Raw genomic sequence first — 18,627 nt, forward strand, 5'->3', positions numbered from 1 at the left:
ACAATTGTCTGTTTATCCGTTTGTTTGACTTTTTTTGTTGTTGTTGTTTTGTTTTAAAATATACATGTATCTTACTTTAAAGTTATCTGCGGACGTTAATTAGATATCCAAATATTTTCTAACATTTAAATGATTAACTACATGTATATTTTTTCCATTAAAACTTTACCAGATGTGTACCGGAAACTCTATACAAAATTTATTACACGAATTTTCAGCATGTTTAACTTGATGATTTAATCCACAAGCGTATATACTATAATAAGAATTATTCTACGGGGACTGACATCCAGAGACGGTGTTGGTCCGTTAAAATAATAAAAGAAGAGGAGTACCGAAATCGCTGTCCTTCCCATAATGCATTTTTGACGTCCTTGACGTAATACAGTTAACGTGACAACGTTACTTGGCGACCGCAAACACAGTGGAATACACAGCTAACTGGTGCGGACTTTCAATTCCAGCCGAAATGGCTGAAAAAGACCCGCCTAGGGTAACATTTTTAGAGGTGAAGCCAGCTGCTGGCGTCACCGACGACGATACGAACAGTTTTATTCCACAAGTAGGTAAAAGCCATAACGCAGTGGAAAATAAATTCCGTAAAGATCAGAATAAATCCAAATTTTTTCCAGTTCCACCACATGTAATGTCAGTACACGAGATCCAGTTCGCGGAAACTGACAAGTCATTCCGCGAGGTGGAATTAAAATTCGCAAACAAGGTCAAGGAAGCAACAGCAGAAAATGTCCATGGAACTGAGGAAGGAAAGGAAGAAGATCTGAAAGTAAATGAAAAATCTGAGGAATCAAGAAAGGAAAAACCGAAGAAAAAGAAACTGAAAAAGAATTCCGTTTTACCTTTGGATATTTCCCAAATGGATAAAGAGAAATTTGAAGATTCCAATAAAGATGTGAATGTAGGAGAACCGGACTGCAGAAATGACAAGAGGAAGAAAACGAAGAAGGGAAATGGCAAGGCTAAAAAGAAGAAGGTAATGTTGTAGTAATTGGCTTAACACAGAAGCAGTGACAGAATTCGAAGTAGTAACATTAACAGCATTAGTATAATTACATTTTTGGGGTTTAAAGTATTTGAAGTCAGCTAGAAAAACCTTCTGAACTTTTGGGTTATTTTGTTGGTAGAAAATAGTGATAGGAAAATAAAATCAAATGGAATTAGGTTGTTTAGGTTATGTAACATAAAAAGGGATACTTATAATGCAGTAGGGTAGAGAGTAAGGCCACATTAAGGGTTCACTTATACTGTCTTGCTATTGAGCTATCTTTTATAGCGACGAGGAATAGTGACCGCTTTAGGTGTGAGAGGTCCCGGGTTCGATTCCCGGTCAGGCCTGAAGTATTTTCAGCCTGGTACATTTGACGCCCAACGTAAATAACTCACGAGTAGATATAAATGGATACCCTGGAACGTCCCACAGAGGTTCAAACACCTGGAATTCAAGGACGAATTCTAAAATGGAGGGGATGTATGTAGTAGGGTAGAGTAAAAGGGTGCACTTATACTTCCTTACTTATTGAGCTAGCTTTTATAGCGACGTGGTAGAGTGTCCGCCTTAGGTGTGAGAGGTCCCGGGTTCGATTCCCGGTTAAGTCTTAAGTATTTTCAGCCTGTTACAATAACACCAACCGACGGTTTCTTACATTACTGGAACATTACATTCTTATTTTTTAAATTATTTATAATAATTAATATGTATTAGTAAACTTGTTCCTGATTAATTTACATAGGTTGGTAACTTTAAAAAAAATCAAGATAAATTGATTACCTAAATTTCATCATCAAATTCTATGTTGATGTGTGTAGAGAAACTATGTAAGAATATTACACGAAATTTGAAAAAAAATATGTTTGGTTGCATCATAATATGTTATTATTTTTTAAAATGAAATTCAACGTTTTTGTTAGTCAAAAATTTATTGTTTGTTTTGGGCTTATAGTATTTCAGTTATATTCATGGCTGAATTTCAGTGTTAAAGTAAAACAATTTTTTTCCAACTTTTCTGCACCGTTCTTACTAATGTTCCGTTGTCAACAGAAAAAAGGACCGAAGGAACCTGCCGTGGAAATGCAGAATGCCTTAACAACAAACAAGGAACCAGAGCAGAAAGTCGAGGTAATTGAAGCCACAAACAAGACCAGCAACGCTAAAGATAAATCTTCTGAGGATAAGAAGAAAGCCAGAAAACTACCCTGTTGCTTTGGTTTCATTGCCACCTGGATTGCCAAGAGGAAACAGAAAAGGCGAGATAAAAAGAGAAAAGCGATTGCCAACAGATCCGGCCTGCCAAACCTTGGTATGTTGTTGTTAAACCTTGCATCAGAGAAAACCTGATGCATTTTTTAAAATTTCTCTGGTTACTTGAGATTATTCTGCCAATTTCCTATCTTTCTTTTTACGATTGTAGATCATTAATGCTTTAATTAATTATGTTGGAGTGACATTGGATAATATGGTCACTGAAAGAAACCAATCAAGCAGACGTTAAAAGAAAAAAATAGTTAAGCATTAAAAAGGAAAAGAAAAAATGCGAACCCATGACTATATTTAGATATTATGTTTAAATAATGGAGATAGTCCGGCACTTGTGGGACATTCGTCTTGCCTTTTTTATAGTTACTGTTTTTGTGCTGAAATTATATTGCAGTGCAATATGAACACAGGAAGGCGAAGGGAGGTGAAGCTTTTGTCATAGAAGTTGACACTAAACCTATCATAAAGAAACCGCTCTTGCCGCCCATAAAACAAAAAGCCGGACCTGTAAGTATACCTAGATATAACATTTTCTAAATAAATGAATAATGCTTAAGCTTTTTAAACTGCAAACAATTTATTCCAGAGTAAATCACTATTTGTGATTTATTATTTCTGAAAATTCTGAAATGAACTAACGTTACTGATTCTGAAGTTGTAGAACGTATTGTGTTAATTTAGATACGCCGTGGCACTGACGACAGACTTCAGATAGCCGAAGAAAGGAGGGCAGTGGAACTTGCAAAACGAAAAGCTGCTGCAGAAACCTATGAAAGAAAAAGGTAAGTTCTACATGTCTTAATAAAATCGTAGCATCAAGGAAGTGACCTTTATTTAAAGGAATCTCTGAATAATTTGCCGAAGTCTGCTACATTTTATATCTAAAGATACTGGGCATAATACAAGATTTGAAACTTTCCATTTTTGGTAAGGTTTTTACTAGTTCTTCTTCAGGCATATACTTTGTGGATGCTTTTGTCTGAATATTTGTTCTCCGAGGTTGAGTGCCAGTCTAGGTTTTACTCCGTGTTATGTCTAGACGCGATTATCCATATGAACATTTTATTCATAACAAAACAAAAGTCAAAACAATATTCCAAAGTACAATTCGTTGTTTTCAATCCTACTTGATGGAAGTTCAACATCAACCTTTAACCTTACAGTAATGTGCACTAGTATAAATGTCCAATTTTATGTTATGCTAACTAATGAAATACTGTATTCTATCAGTTAGATATTTTCATATCTCATCACTCACACTGTGAAAATATGAAATCTATATTTTCACACTGTGAGAGATATAGCTCCGCCCCCGCATACATTGTGTATGAATTTTAAATTATTTGCTTTAAACGGGATGAAAATTGTAGTCGCACTTTGTTCTTATAGTATATATTTCTCGATTCAAATTATTTTACTTAATGAGAATTTCATAACATTATGCAGCAAAAAATAATATGAAATGGAACTTTATGTTGTGTGCGTCTTTCTAACGTCACAACACGTCTGACGTCATGTCTGTTTACGCGCATCTGTTTCCCACGCTGAGATAAAAATGTTGCAAAATGCGCATCTCAACGTAATTGAGCGTAAAATAAAAAGAAAATTTGTTTGTTTTTCGTGAATATGGAATATATCTCACCTCGAAGTGAGAAAATGTTCACATTCACTCAAAACAAACAAATGTCCTCTATTTATTTTATGCACTTCAGTAGGCCTATAGATCTAATACTGAAATTTACCAGTGAAATTACTTTCAGGTCCAAATGTAAGGCAAGAAAGTCAGAACTTGACATAGGCTTCAGGAATAAAGTTGATCTCAACATCAGATTCAAACAAGCCGACGCCGAAAGGAACCGCAATAACCTAAGCCGCCGCAAGATAACGAAAGTTAGGCCTGTTTCATCCATCCAGTCTTCATCCTGCGAATCTATGAGCATTGAAGGCGATCCATGCGCTTTTATTGACGACGGCTATGATCCTGACGCATGGAGAGTCGACGACGTCGACATCTTCTCTTACTAAATTTTATGCCGACCGACTGCCTCCTGCAAACAGTAGACCAAATACACTTTGCTGGTCACGTGGCAGGATTTAAAAATAGGCTATAAATTCTTAAGTTTTATTATAAGCACTGAATTTTTCATTGATAAAACTATAAAAGCAGATTGTAAAATAACGATTTTGATTAGTAGAAAAAAAGTCTTTTCAATATAAGATCAAATAATTTGACCTATTTAGTAATAATTTGACCTATTTAGTAGCAAAATGTGCTTTGTAATTTCAGCTGACCAAATTAGAAATTGTTTTCTGAAGGTAGGATTTTTGTTTGTTTGAAAATTTGATATTTATCAGCATCAAAGATGTAATTATGCAATTATTTGGCCACGTCTATTTTCATGCGATAAAAGTACATAAAAAAGATAAAAGAATCTAAAAAAATCTACCTCTATAACCATGATTTATCATGATGAGGTATGATAAAAAAAAACGATGATTTTTTTATAAGTACTAAAAGAGTCTGAAAAAACAACAACAACAATTTAAACATGTCACTAAATACTTCTGCCTGCAATGATTGATTTATCATGAGTAGGTATGAAAAATCCTAAAACATCTTTACCTTCATTAAATTTACAGAATCTTGATTAATATAATTTTTTTCAGCTTTTGGTACATTCTATTGTATTGATCTTATATTTTTTTTTAATTAATGATTAAATAATAAACTGTGCATTTTTTTTTAAATAAATATCATAAAAGTTGGCATGGAATGGAACAGTGGCCAGTTAATTATTGATGAATTCCATTCTATAGATATTATTGTCTTAGGTAAGCATCTTTTCTGTAATTTATTCTCACAAAATTTGGCACGAAGTATGGCAAACACTAAGAAAGGTTTAACACATCATTAGTGTTTATCATTTTCTTAACAAATAATCAGTCGACTCCAAAATAAGCACACATCTAAAAACTATTGCAAGAAAAGAAACATTGATCAGCTCTGTTGCCGTTAGGAGAGCATTACTAAATGTATACTATCATAAACTGAATATTTAGCATCATTTTCTGCGAATAGGTTCAAATGGAATTGACAACATTTATATTTTATTTGAGAAATATTTTAAAATTTCAAGAAATTACATTTGCAGATGAATTATATTAGATCTATAAGATTATTTCAAAACAGGCTTAAATCAATCAGTACATGAACTATTTCTTTTATCTAATTAGACATTGCTATCCTGTTCACGTGACTCAGCTCCATACGTCTTTTATTTCTCGTGTCTACTGTTGTATGGTGGTAGTCGGTCGTGATTTTGGCATTGCTTTAAAGAAATTTTAAACAAATTTTGTCTTCAGTATAACAAATGGTTGTGTTTTTTTCTCATACAAAATAAAGAGCTATAGAATAAGTTAACTAAAGTGTTATTGTATAATTATAAAGCATTTTGGTAGGGTATTTCCTTATGCCAGAGTTTTAACAATCTCTGAAAATCGAATGACCGTGTTTTCATGGTTTAAGATAGTTTGTTATAATTGAGTTTGGATTGTTTACCAATCAAATGAATACGTGTCTGAACAGGTTTTAAGGAAAATGTACGAATACATGTTGCGAACGCTGCGCAATACAATTTAACAGCATTTTACATGTTTTAGAACGCGAGTCAGTATGTTTTGGCGCGTTGACGCACGCGACAAGACAAAATATGAGCTGCACCATGAGAAGTGCGCACTTCAACGAAACATTATATGAGTCGCACCATGAGAAAACCAACATAGTGCATTTGCGACCAGCATGGATCCAGACCAGCCTGCGCATCCGGATCCATGCTGTTCGCTAATGGTTTCTCTAATTGCAATAGGCTTTGAAAGCGAACAGCATAGATCCTGACCAGACTGCACGGATGCGCAGGCTTGTCTGGATCCATGCTGGTCGCAAATGCACTATGTTGGTTTTCTTATGGTGCGGCTCATGTTTCGTTGGAGTGCGCACGGCTATGTAGCACATTTCGTTATATCGTCTTGGCGTGCGTGCTAACAGGACATAACAAAATGTCCCAAAGCAGTCACCCTAAATAACATGTATACGCCAACGCGACAAAACTAAACGTTATATTTTGTCTTGGCGAACTTGTGGGCAGTTGAAGTAGAACCATCTGTTTTGGTAAAAAAGGCATACCTGCATGAAAGAACTTCTATAGCATACACAGAAGTGTCATAGATACAAGAAAAGGGGAGTGGGCGGGGGGATGGGGGGCGGAATTATGTAAAAAATATTAAAGACATTTGTTTGTAAACATTGCACCTGAACCTTAAACCTTCAATAAAACGTTTTTATCTTTACTGTTAAAAGACTAAAAGGACAATGCTGTTCAAGAATAAGCTTTGCGCCACTGAATTGGTGCATTGATTTTTTGATGTAAAGCAAAAACTCACTTACCAGTCAAAAAAAATCCATTAGCACAATGTCATGTACTTTCGGTTTTTTAAAAAATATACAGCCACTTTTGTTACAGGGCAACATTCCGCTCACTTAATCTTTACAGCATACCACAGTAAGTACTTATCCAAACCGTCACCCCCCCCCCCCTCCCCTTCCCCTCCCCCGCTCCCCCACTCCATGTAAAATTTATTAAATCATTTGCCTTTAAACCAGAACCTTCAAACTTAGTAGCATTATTGGGCTTATCAAGCAGATAACTCATATTGCTTTAAGGATCAATATGTTACAGGTCAAGGTCACAGGGGCCTGAAACTTGAGAATGGTTTCTGCTCAATAACTTGAGAACCACTTGACTTAGAACCTTTAAACTTCACTGCCTGGTTGGGTTTATGAAGTAGATAATCATAATTGTGTTTGGGGGGTCAGTGATATAAAGGTCAATATCACATGGTCCTGAAACTTGAAAAATGTTTTCACTCAATAACTTAAAAACCGCTTGATCCAGAACCTTCAAACTTGAAAGCATAACTGGGTTTATGAAGAAAATGATCTCTATCGTTTTTGGGTCAGTAAGTCAAAGGTCAGGGTCACAGCACCTGAATCTTGAAAACCGTTTCAGCTCAATAACTTCAGAACCACTTGTTAACCCAGAGCCTTCAAACTCGACAGCATGGTTAGAGTTATTAAGTACACGACCCATAATGTTTTCGGGTTATTAATTCAAATGTCATGATCAAAGGGGTCTGAACATTCAAAACTAATTCTGCCTGGTAACTTGAGAATCACTTGACACACATGGACCCTTCAAACTTAATAGCATGTTTAGGCTTATGAAGTAGATGATTCCTGTCTTTTTTTAGTATAGTAAGTTAAATGTCAATATTACAAGGACCTTAAAATTGGAAACGGTTTCCGCTCATATACTTGAGAATCACTTGATCCAGAACCTTCAAACATCAAAGCATAATTAGGCTTATAAGGTAAATGACTGTTATTATTTTTGGGATCAGAAAATAAAAGGTTAAGGTCAAACTTGAGAATTACTTGACACAGAACCTTCGAACTTAATAGCATGTTTGGACTTATAAAGTAAATGATTCCTGTCGTTTTTGGGTACAGCAAGTTAAAGGTCAATATTACAAGGACATGGAAATTGGAAACGGTTTCCGCCCAGTAACTTGAAAACCACTCGACCCAGAACATTAAAACTTAATTGCCTGATTGGACTTTTGACGTATATGACCCTTGTTATTGTTTTTATTGTCAATAGGTCAAGGTCACAGGGGTCTGTAAAATTGAAAACTATTTCTGCACGGTAACTTGAGAACTAATTGATCCAGAACCTTCAAACATGCTAGCATGATTGAGCTTATAAAGTAGATAACCCCTATTGTTTTTTGGGTTCAGTAAGTAAAAGGTCAATGTCACAAGGTCATGAGCAGTGAAAACGGTTTTCGCGCAATAATCTGAGAACCACTTGACCCAGAACCTTCAAACTTGATGTCTAAAGTGAATTATTGTTAACACTCAGACACCTTATATAATATTGAGCTTTTTACGGCTTATGATGTAGATAAGTCCTATCACTTTGGGGATCAGGTCAAGGTGGTCAGAGTTACTATAATATTGAAAAGAATTTCTACAAGGTAACTTGAGAACCAGTTGGTCGAGAACCTATAAACCTGATAGCATTATTGAGTTTGTAAAGTATATGACCCCTATTGTTTTTGTTGGTAGTAAGTCAAATATCAGGGTCACAGGGGCCTAGAAACTGCTTCCACTCAATAAATTAAGAACCCCTTAACCCAGATCCTTCAAACTTGTTAGCATAATTGGATTTATAAAGTAGATGTCTCCTATTGTTTATGGGGTCAGTAAGTCAAAGATCAAGGTCACATGGACCTAAACATTGAATACTATTTCTGCAAGGTAACTTGATAACCACTTGATCCACCATCTTCAAACGTGATTTGGCCTATGACGTAGATGAACCCATACATTATTGTCCAAATCTAATACACTATTTGCAAATAGTTCTACGTAATTAGAAAAAAGGCTTGATAAGGGACACATGGTTGATGCATACACTCCACAGTTGCTTAGGTTAAAGTGAACTATTGTTAACACTCAGACATATTATATCATATTGACTTTCCTATTACGGCCAGCGTTTATAGCCCATCTGGGCATATGTAACATACGCCATGCTCTTAAAGCAATTATTGTCGTTATTTTCCACGTTTATTCAGGTTTTATTTTTAATGTTTGATTTGTTATAATGATGTTACTTAATTGTGCTTTGTTTAAGCTTTAATTGCTTTTTTCGATAGCGATCTGCCTGATCCTAGCAGTATGTACTTTAACTGTACTTTTGTTGCTATTGTTAACGCATTAATACTTTGATTTCTCCAAATCAGGCAACACATCCTTGATATCCATACTTTCAGCAAAGTATTAAAATCGAAATATTTTCACCATGTTGTATAAATCTATTTTTATAATGTAGGGATCACGCATGTGTTTTCGTGTTATAACATCTGCAGAATCCCGAGTGATTCTGAAGATGTAATAACACGAAAATAACATGCGTGAACGCTATTCTAGCATAAAACGCGTAAATACCATGTAAATGAATATATTGTCTCTCAACGTCATTAAATTTCCATGAAATGCGCGGTAAAGTCTACGTTGTTTTTTCACGATGACGTCATTTCCTTTTGAATTATCCGTTTTGGGGGCGTAATACGTTTATGCTTTGCCACGGAACCCGCATATATAAAATGGTGTTTTAACAGCACGTGAGCGCGAGAATCTCTCTGTTAACACACGTTTTCTCTCCTGTAAAACACCCCCGAAAGTGACAATAACAGCAGTTTTATGCTAGAATAGAAAGTATATATACCAATGCCGAGTCATTTTCGACCGGTCAGCAATCACATAATAGCCTTACTTCGGCAAATTGACTTTATTTAAAGGTCTTTAACCTAGAAATTTATTTAGCACCATAAAACGTCCAATACTTTTGAGCATCGGCATGGCGAGTCATGTGTTTCTTAGCGTCTATAAAAACAAAATCTTTGTTACATGTAATAGCACGTACGCCAACGTGAAATTAAAAATTTCACGCCGCCGCGTTCTATGTTTCGATATGTCGCGTAGTTAGTTTCGTTTTGTCGCGTTTGTGCGCGCGAAAAACGACACACAAAACTTTCAAAGTCTTATGGCGCGCGCGCCAGGACGACAAACAAATTATGCAATTATGCAACAAACAAACAAAAAAAAAAAAAAAACAACCAAAAAAAAAAAAAAAAAAAAAAACGCGCGCATAACGAAATGTGATGAAAAGGCCACCATAAGGTAGTCATATTTTTGGTTATGTTGTTAACAAATGAACACGTGGGAAGTGTACTTATTCTAACACTGTTCGTGACACCGACAAATATAGTTTGTGAATTTAATGTAACGGTTTTCTTTTTGACATTTGCACTGTTTGAGCCGGTAATAAAGTAAAACATACTCCTGTATATTTTACATTATTATATGTATTAAGGTTGAACTATTGATTTGTCCACATGTGTGTTGCAGTATCTTTCCACGTTATATTTGTATTTCAATGCAGGTATATTGCTCTCAACTATACCGTACACAAACACTGCAATGGAGTTTGCGAAGTAAATATGAGTATAGAACAGTGTCGTTTAGAATAATCACCCTTAAAATGTTTAGATTCAACCATATTTATTTCGTTTTATTTGCTTTAAAAATAACGACCTTGGACATGTCGTAGGCAATGCATATGATTTTTATTCATGGATATGATTGTTTTAATTCTGGCTTTGACTATACTTTGTTTTATTATTTTTTTAAGATGGGCGAGTGCTTCAGTGCTAGTTTGAATATTATTCAGGACGGCATGCTACTACAGCATAAAATTGAATATTAGTTAAGCACGAACATTTTCATGAACAGTCGTGCGCGAAAGTGTAAGATGTGTACATATTAAAGTTTTTTTTTTTAAGTTTTATTTATTTCCATCAAGAAGGTCTGAGACCCATGAGACAATACAACAATACATATAAATATGGCGAAATGTAAAAGAAGTATATATCCTAATGACATATGTAAATTTCTCATAATAATATTGTTATTTAACCAATATATCTACCAGCAACATTCTATCAAGTAAGACATTATGAATATACATGCAAATACCAATGCACACACAATTTGAATTTTAACGCTCTGTACATCATATGTACAAAACGAATATTTTCCAATAAAATATTTTCATAAATATTTCTGTCATTTTTTAAGCTTCCAAAATTCCAGATCGACATACAACTTGCTCGGAATCGAAACTAACAAGGCGTGACATCTGGATTTTTATATATTTTTGTGTCGCCAATAGATGAATATCAGACAAATAAATACATTAGATTCACGGAACAATATATTTTCTAGTAAATATTTAACATGTTCATTTATTGAATTTTGAACTGGAACAACATAACGAGATAAATGTGTATATTATATCATCCTGGTTATTTACTTTTTATTGTTGTGATAGCTATACCTTTGATGCTGTGAAATTTCTAGTTGCGTTGTAATGGAAGCCAATAAATGTACACTTAAAATGATAATTGTTTCAGGAACTTTATTAATATATATTGTATCATTGTTCGTATTGTCGACTGAACTGAAAAAGAACGATTTTCTGCCTTTGATGATACGATTAGAGCATGATCAAAATTTTGATATATGTGTAGTTGGAGCTGGCTTGTCCGGCGCAGTAATAGCGGAGAGATAGATATGCTACAACAACAAATAAATCCATTATTGTCATGGAAAAACGCAGTCACGTCGGTGGAAATTGTTATGATTATATTGATGATGAAACAAAAATTCGTGTTTCAAAATATGGTGCGCATATTTTTCATACAAAATACAAACATGTTTGGGAATATGTGCAATATTTTAGCGAATGGGTTCCGTATGAACATAAAGTTCTAGCTCTGGTTAAGGAAAAATATGTTCCAATCCCAGTAAATATTGATACTGTAAATACATTATTTAACCTTCATATAAAATCGGTAAAGGAAATGATTTCATGGTTGAAAAATGAGCAGGTACATTATAACCATACACCTTTGAATTCGGAGGAAATGGCATTGTTTCGTATAGGATCAAATCTGTACGAGCTTTTGTTTAAACCATACACTATCAAACAGTGGAATAAAACGCCTGCTGAGTTGGGACCTTCGGTTTTGGCTCGTATCCCAGTTCGAAACAATTGGGACACTCGTTACTTTTCGGATCAGTTTCAGGGATTGCCGAAAAAGGGCTATACAGGATTCATTAAGAATATGTTAAAATCACCGCAGATTACCATACGATTAAACATGGATTATTTTGATGTCCAAAGAAGCATCAAATGCGGAAAAACATATTTTACCGGACCAGTTGACAGATATTACGCCAAAAAGGGTTTGACCGCACTGGAATACCGATCATTATCATTTGAACGTAAAGTTATAAAAACTGTTAATCATTTTCAACCAACTAGTGTTGTGAACCATCCTGATCCTGAAGATAATTTTACTCGAATTGTTGAATACAAATGGTTTCCTAATCAACAGTATCAGTCAAACGACACTATTGTGTTCATTGAACGTTCGACAGATAACGGTGAACCATATTATCCAGTTCCAAACAAAAGAAATCAAGACTTGTACAATCGTTATAAAGTATTTGCAAATTCTGATTCCTATATTCATTTTCTTGGTCGCTTAGCAAACTATAAATATTTCAATATGGATGAAGCAATTAAGAATGCATTGGAAATGTTTAGTAATACAGTAAACAACGTTTTTTAGCTACCATATGTCCCTATAAATTGTAAGTGTGAATTGTATTTTAAAATGAGAAGTAAATAGAGTATATACATGTGCATTTAATCATGTACTTGCTCGGTCACTTACTTAACATACGTACATTCATGTAATCACACAGTCTCTTACTTAACTACCATACATGTATTATATACCCACTTGGTCACTTACTCAACATCCGTATGCTCTCTCAGTCACTTACTCAACATAGGTACTTTCACGCACTCACTTGGTCAGTTACTCAACATCCGTACAATCATGTACTCACTCGGTTAGTTACTCAACATTCGTACATTCATGCACTCACTCAACATCTGTACATGTATTATGCACATACGAGGTCGCTTACTCAACACTACATTCATGTATTCATTTGGTCACTTACTCAGCAGCCGTACATTTATGTACTCACTTGACCAGTTATTCAGCATTCATACATTCATGTACTCACTCAACATCTGTACATTCACTATGTACTTATTTGGTCACTAACTCAACATCCGTACACTCATGCACTCAGTTGGTCACTTCTAAACATCCATACATGCACGTAGCCTCTCAGTCAGTTACTCAGCATTCATGTACACACGCAACACCTGTGCCTGTATCCATGTACTCACTCGCTCAGTTACTCAACATTCGTGCATTCATGTACTCACTCAACACCCGTGCATATAATATGTACTTACTCGGTCACTTACTCAACATCTGTACACTCCTGTTCCCACTCGGTCACTTACTCAATTGTCGTACATTCACGTACTTAATTGGTCATTTACTCAACTTCGTGCATTCATGTACACACTCAACATTAGTACATGTACTATGTACTCACTCAGTCAGTTGCACCACATTCATACATTCAAGTACTCTCTTAACTTACTCATTTGATTTGCAACGCTCAGCTTCTAGCTAGTTTCATCTTGAACAGAGATTTTATTCATACTGGTTTTATAAAAGCACATTTGAATATTAGTTAGAACGGTCATTTACAATACAATTGTTTTATGCTGTATGTAAATTTAAATGTGTGTAAATGAATGAGACGTAAGTAAACTATAAAACTAAAACTATGTCTGAAATTAACGCTATACACTATGTTAATGGCAATAACGTTTATTTAACTGAAATTTGTAATATATTTGCAAACAAATTTACATATATTCGAAAACAAGATAATTAGCGGGGTCGCGGGGCGACAAGTCGAGATTAAGTAACTAAAATGGCGAGGGCGCAGGGCGAAAACACGATGATGAGCGCTCTTCAAACGTCGAGTTTTCGCCCCATACCCCCGCCATTTTAACTTGTTAATTCTCGGGTTTTCGCTCGGCGGGGTCGTGGGGCGAAAACGTGAATGGCAGAAATCAGCCACCATATGAACGACATAGCGTCGTTCGAAAAGAATCTCAAAACATTCTAACAGGACATGGAATTATAGGTTAAAATTTTTTCTGACGGTAAAGATAAAAATTGAATCGACTCGGCTTTATGACTTTCCCCTGAATCTTACATTTCTATAAAAAGGTGTTTTAACAGCACGTGAGCGCGAGAATCTCTCTTCTCCCCTGTTAAAACACCCCCGAAAAGTGACAAGAACAGCAGTTTTTATGCTAGAATGTACTTTTTATACTTCAAGGTATTGTGTATTCAGTTTGTTTGAATTAAACCAAATGTCAAAGATTGTGGAAATATTATTTCAGATTCCGGAAAGGAAGAAGAATTATACAAAGTTCTTTGTGTTTAAAGTAAAATCGTAAAAAAATGGCGTTCGTCTAATCTACCATTAAATTAACATAACAACTTCAAAACATGTTTTTGCATGCGTTCATGCAGTGAATCCGCGTAAATCTTCTTAAAGGCATTGGCCTCCAGATCTTACGACACAAAAGAAAGAAAGAAAGAAAGAAAAAAAAGATGTTTTAGATATTTGGAAATTATTGCTATATTTCTGAAGAAAGCTTTGAAACTTAATTTCTGGCATACTGTTTGTTATTGAAACACATGTGAATTAGTTGTTTTTACTAATTTTTACACTGAAAATTGAAAAGCGTTTGTAACGCTTTATTTCGCTTTATTTCAGGTAAACTGCCTTAATTATAGATATCCGTATTTAACACCATAAACACATATTCCTCTGTGGTGGTATCAGTAAAGACAGTGGTAATTTTTTTTGTTGCCGCGGCGGCTTATGCTCGATTCCCGATGCAGGCATTTTGTTTCTTTATTTTGCATTTTTCAGATAGTTTAGAAACAAAAACTCATATTCTAACGTTCATAACATTTTAAAGAAGATCATTTTTAGCCAAAATCGGGAGGTCAGTGCCTTTGACACAAGTCTGCAAAACTGTCGGATAAAGTACTGGAATAGCCCTTGTATATGCATGGCCGTAGCGAGCGACTAAATTTTAGCGAGGCAAATAAGTATGCGCATTTGTTCGTGGTTGTTGGACAAATTTGAATGGTATAGGCAAACCGCCGACGGGGTAAGTGTGGGAGGGTATGTCCCATGCTCTGTCGCTGGTTGGCGGGAGGGAGAGGGGGCGTGTTGGAGGGCTCCCCGAGAAATTGCGTTGCTTTTATGTAAAAGAGCAAATTTACCCTTTCACTCTGCGATCTACCACATCGCACAATCTAAGTTCAATCTTATGTTGCACACATGAGGAAAATGACAAGAATGTTGCTTAAAAGACTGGATATGTGATTGAAAGAAATAGTATAACTCTAATTTACCAAGGTTTATCGTTCAGATGCTTAGATATTTAACCACTTGGGCTAACGCCCTCGTGGTTGAATTCCTGCGCATCTGAACTCTTAACCCTGATAAATTAGACGACAAACTACTCGAAGTCCTTGATTATTTGTACTAAAATCAAATTTCATCAATAATCATGACAGGCATATGACGCTGTAACATCAACGTCGCGCTAAAATAATTTGTTCTTCAAAATATTATGTGAAAATATACCGTATTGTAGTCTCACAAAAATGAAATACATATTAACTAAAATGATAAATCATTATGTTAAAGTTATAATCCTGTTCAAAAATCACCGTTAAAAGAAAGCAAATAACTTTGTAGATTTGTAGAAAACAGTCTAATGAACAAATTCATCCGTTAGTTAGACTTGGATGGCCAAATATTGTTGAGATACGAATGGATATAAAATCATAAAATATTTAATGAACTCGCCAAGCTTCGCCGATTTCCGTAAATCAACGAAGACAATGTCACGTGACAAAAATTTAAATACGTCGAAAACAACAATCATGGCTGAATGGGCGTGATAGGATTTTGTGTAAAGACGGCGGATAAATGTAGAAATTTACAAATATTTTGCTTTTCTTAGCCATTTCTATAAAAAAATACATTTATGTTATCAAATTAAGCCTGTTGTTCAATAAAAAGAAAAGCAGTTTTCCAGAAAATACGATACGAATGTGCTAGAGATGTTGTTGTTGTGTTTTTCTTAAAACAGATTTAGCTTGGCTCTTTGTACGGTCCCATACGAACAATCATTTAACGTTGCTCTTTGTACGGTCCCGTACGAACAATCAATTCATCTACATCTGCACGACAGTCTCCACAAATGATAAAAACATATATTTACGGTTAGAACAACAGTAATCAAAGCCACTCCTGAACTCGTTAAGAGTAGCGCTGGATTTTATATGATGTGGTAGGTTGTTCCAGAGTCTAATGGTTCTAACAAAAAATGAGTTCATGTGATAATGGGTGCGAGAGGAGTATGAAAAGTTGAGATCCCTAGATTCTAGTAGGTACTGGTGATCTACAAAAACAATGAAATGATGGATTTTATATAAAATAATTAGGGATGTGAAATTTCTCCTTGTTTCTAACGTTTGCCATTTAAGTGTGATGCTTCATCTATAGTCATAGTTGATTTAAACATATCTGGCTGCAGCCTTCCGTACTCTTTCAATTTCATATGTTAGATTTTGTTGCCATGAATGCCAAACAGTTGAGCAATATTCCAATTATTGGTGAACATATGTTTTATACGGACTGTCTTTAACTTATATATTTAATATTTGTTTGATCATTTTTTCATGTATTTTAGGGTCTTGTTTGCCTTGTTTGATACATTTTGAAAGTACTTTCCAGCTGAAGTCCTCACACTGGTGGTTCGCCTAAAATATTTAGCTTTTTATAGCGTTAAATTCATGGATATGTAGCTTATAGGGAAAAGCAATGTTTTATTATTTCTTTTTTATACCATAATTACTTCGCATTATCAGAATTAAACTCCATTGACAAGGACTGATCTTTTTCAATGCATGATTTTTATAGTGAGATAAACTACTGTATCATCAGCAAAGAGTCTTAACGCAGTTTTAAGTGAGTCTGGCAGGTAACTGATATGTTAGGAAAAGGCAAGGCCTAAGACATTTAATATAAAACAGAAGGAGCAAAAAGACGGAATGATGGCATTATGAAGCATGGCCTTGGCTTATCAAAATTAAAGATAAAATCTATTTTACAGAAAAGCACGGGAAGAATGAAACATTTAATATGTATAACCTTTTGCACCTAAGGATTCTGATTTTTAATGTATTCTATATTAAGTAAAATGTGCACGTGTCCCTTTTATTTCTATATAAAAATTCTGATCGATATCGGTTATCGGCTTGAGGAAATATTCTTCGCACAACATACGTCATATTGGAATTTCCATCTACCACAATAATATAGTTATTATTAATACATAATTAACGATTTCTGATACTTAGAAGTAACTACAAACAATTTTAAAGATGTAAATTCCTATATTGTCACGTCCAGGTTTCTCTAGAATTCACATGAAATAACAACATTTAAATTTTTAAAACTTATAAACGTTTTTGAATGATGATAAAATGTTTGTTAATTTCAAAATCCATATCCATTCCATTACCTGAAATAGATGATCGTCGGAGCCTGTACATTTACATGTATGACAGGTCCAAATAATTGGATATGATTAAATCGGTTATTCTAATTCTTTATACAGTAAGTACTATTTGGTAATAAATAAGAAGATATAGGAATTAAATTTCTTTAGTGGCAAAAATAGAAATGATGGAATCATTAGCTAGTCCTACTGGTCATTCTTGGGTTTCATTTATTCTAGTGTTCATACATGTGTAAACTCTACCGAAATATTGTTCATTTTTCAATGCAGAACATAGGTTTTGAAAAACACTTGTGGTCTGAAGTGAGAACCTAAGTTCTTGGTGAGCAGCCGAGAAATTAAGTTCTCACTTGAGAACATAGGTTCTGGGATTTATTGTGCAATTCACGTGCCGTACACAACCAATTCTGAAGTTAGGGTGTGGAAAGGGGAATCATCTTCCTCTTGTGTGGGCCTTTGGAACCTCCAAAGAGGAAAGTCTAAGAATAGAAATATAATTATTGGTTTCTGGCATGTTTCTCGGCATACGAATATACGCACAATTATATTATCGTTATTTTCGACAATAAAAAAATAAAAGTAAAAACGAAATTCCACAAATAAAACTTGAAGGCTGATTGGGTGATTTATTTTGATAAAATGAAGAACTCAAGGGACGTTTTGCACATTTAGTCATATTATGATAGAGGTATACAGTAAGTCCTGCCTACCATGTAATGAAATTTACTAGTATATTGCGGTGTTCATTACGTTATATACAGGTAGTTTCATCTGATTTTTTTGCATAGTATTGTAGATACTGTGTTCATATATTCCATACAAGGGTATGTGATTACACGTGATTACATGAATTATCAAGTTAATACAATACCCAGTCTTTAACCGCAAAATTTGATTCATTATTATATCGAACATTACTTAAATTACTGATGTGTCTGAATCATAAAATGATATCAAAATAATTGTAATAGTAGTAAAAACTTTTGTTGATTATTTGCGTTGATGATAAACCGGTATGAAATCAGTAACATCTGGGGAGGTTATTAGTCCCCTATTGGTTGAAAATCAGTTTCGAGGACTATAGGAATGCGCTTTTCCGTCCGTCATTCC

At 34.7% G+C, this 18,627-nt stretch overlaps 2 protein-coding genes across 2 annotated transcripts; both read left to right on the forward strand.

Moving 5' to 3' along the window:
* The first annotated feature begins 217 nt into the window (after nucleotides 1-217).
* On the forward strand, nucleotides 218-5,020 carry LOC128555077 (uncharacterized). Its single transcript, XM_053536447.1, has 5 exons — nucleotides 218-991; nucleotides 2,057-2,315; nucleotides 2,667-2,779; nucleotides 2,954-3,054; nucleotides 4,033-5,020. Exons 1-5 carry the CDS (start codon nucleotides 470-472, stop codon nucleotides 4,295-4,297), a joined length of 1,260 nt encoding a protein of 419 aa, XP_053392422.1. The 5' UTR covers nucleotides 218-469; the 3' UTR covers nucleotides 4,298-5,020.
* A 6,305-nt stretch (nucleotides 5,021-11,325) lies between these two features.
* Nucleotides 11,326-12,592, forward strand: LOC123535475 (UDP-galactopyranose mutase-like). Its single transcript, XM_045318164.2, is given in 2 exon segments — nucleotides 11,326-11,520; nucleotides 11,522-12,592. Coding segments are annotated over 2 exon segments (1,266 nt in total).
* Nucleotides 12,593-18,627: the final 6,035 nt, after the last annotated feature.

This window comes from Mercenaria mercenaria, chromosome 2 (genome assembly GCF_021730395.1).
Source record: "Mercenaria mercenaria strain notata chromosome 2, MADL_Memer_1, whole genome shotgun sequence".
Lineage (NCBI taxonomy): Eukaryota > Metazoa > Mollusca > Bivalvia > Venerida > Veneridae > Mercenaria > Mercenaria mercenaria.

Coding starts and splice junctions, on each gene's coding strand:
- LOC128555077 (XM_053536447.1), top strand. CDS start 470: ATGGCTGAAAAAGACCCGCCTAGGGTAACATTTTTAGAGGTGAAGCCA. Junction 2,316..2,666: donor ATCCGGCCTGCCAAACCTTG/GTATGTTGTTGT, acceptor ATTATATTGCAG/TGCAATATGAACACAGGAAG. Junction 2,780..2,953: donor TAAAACAAAAAGCCGGACCT/GTAAGTATACCT, acceptor GTGTTAATTTAG/ATACGCCGTGGCACTGACGA.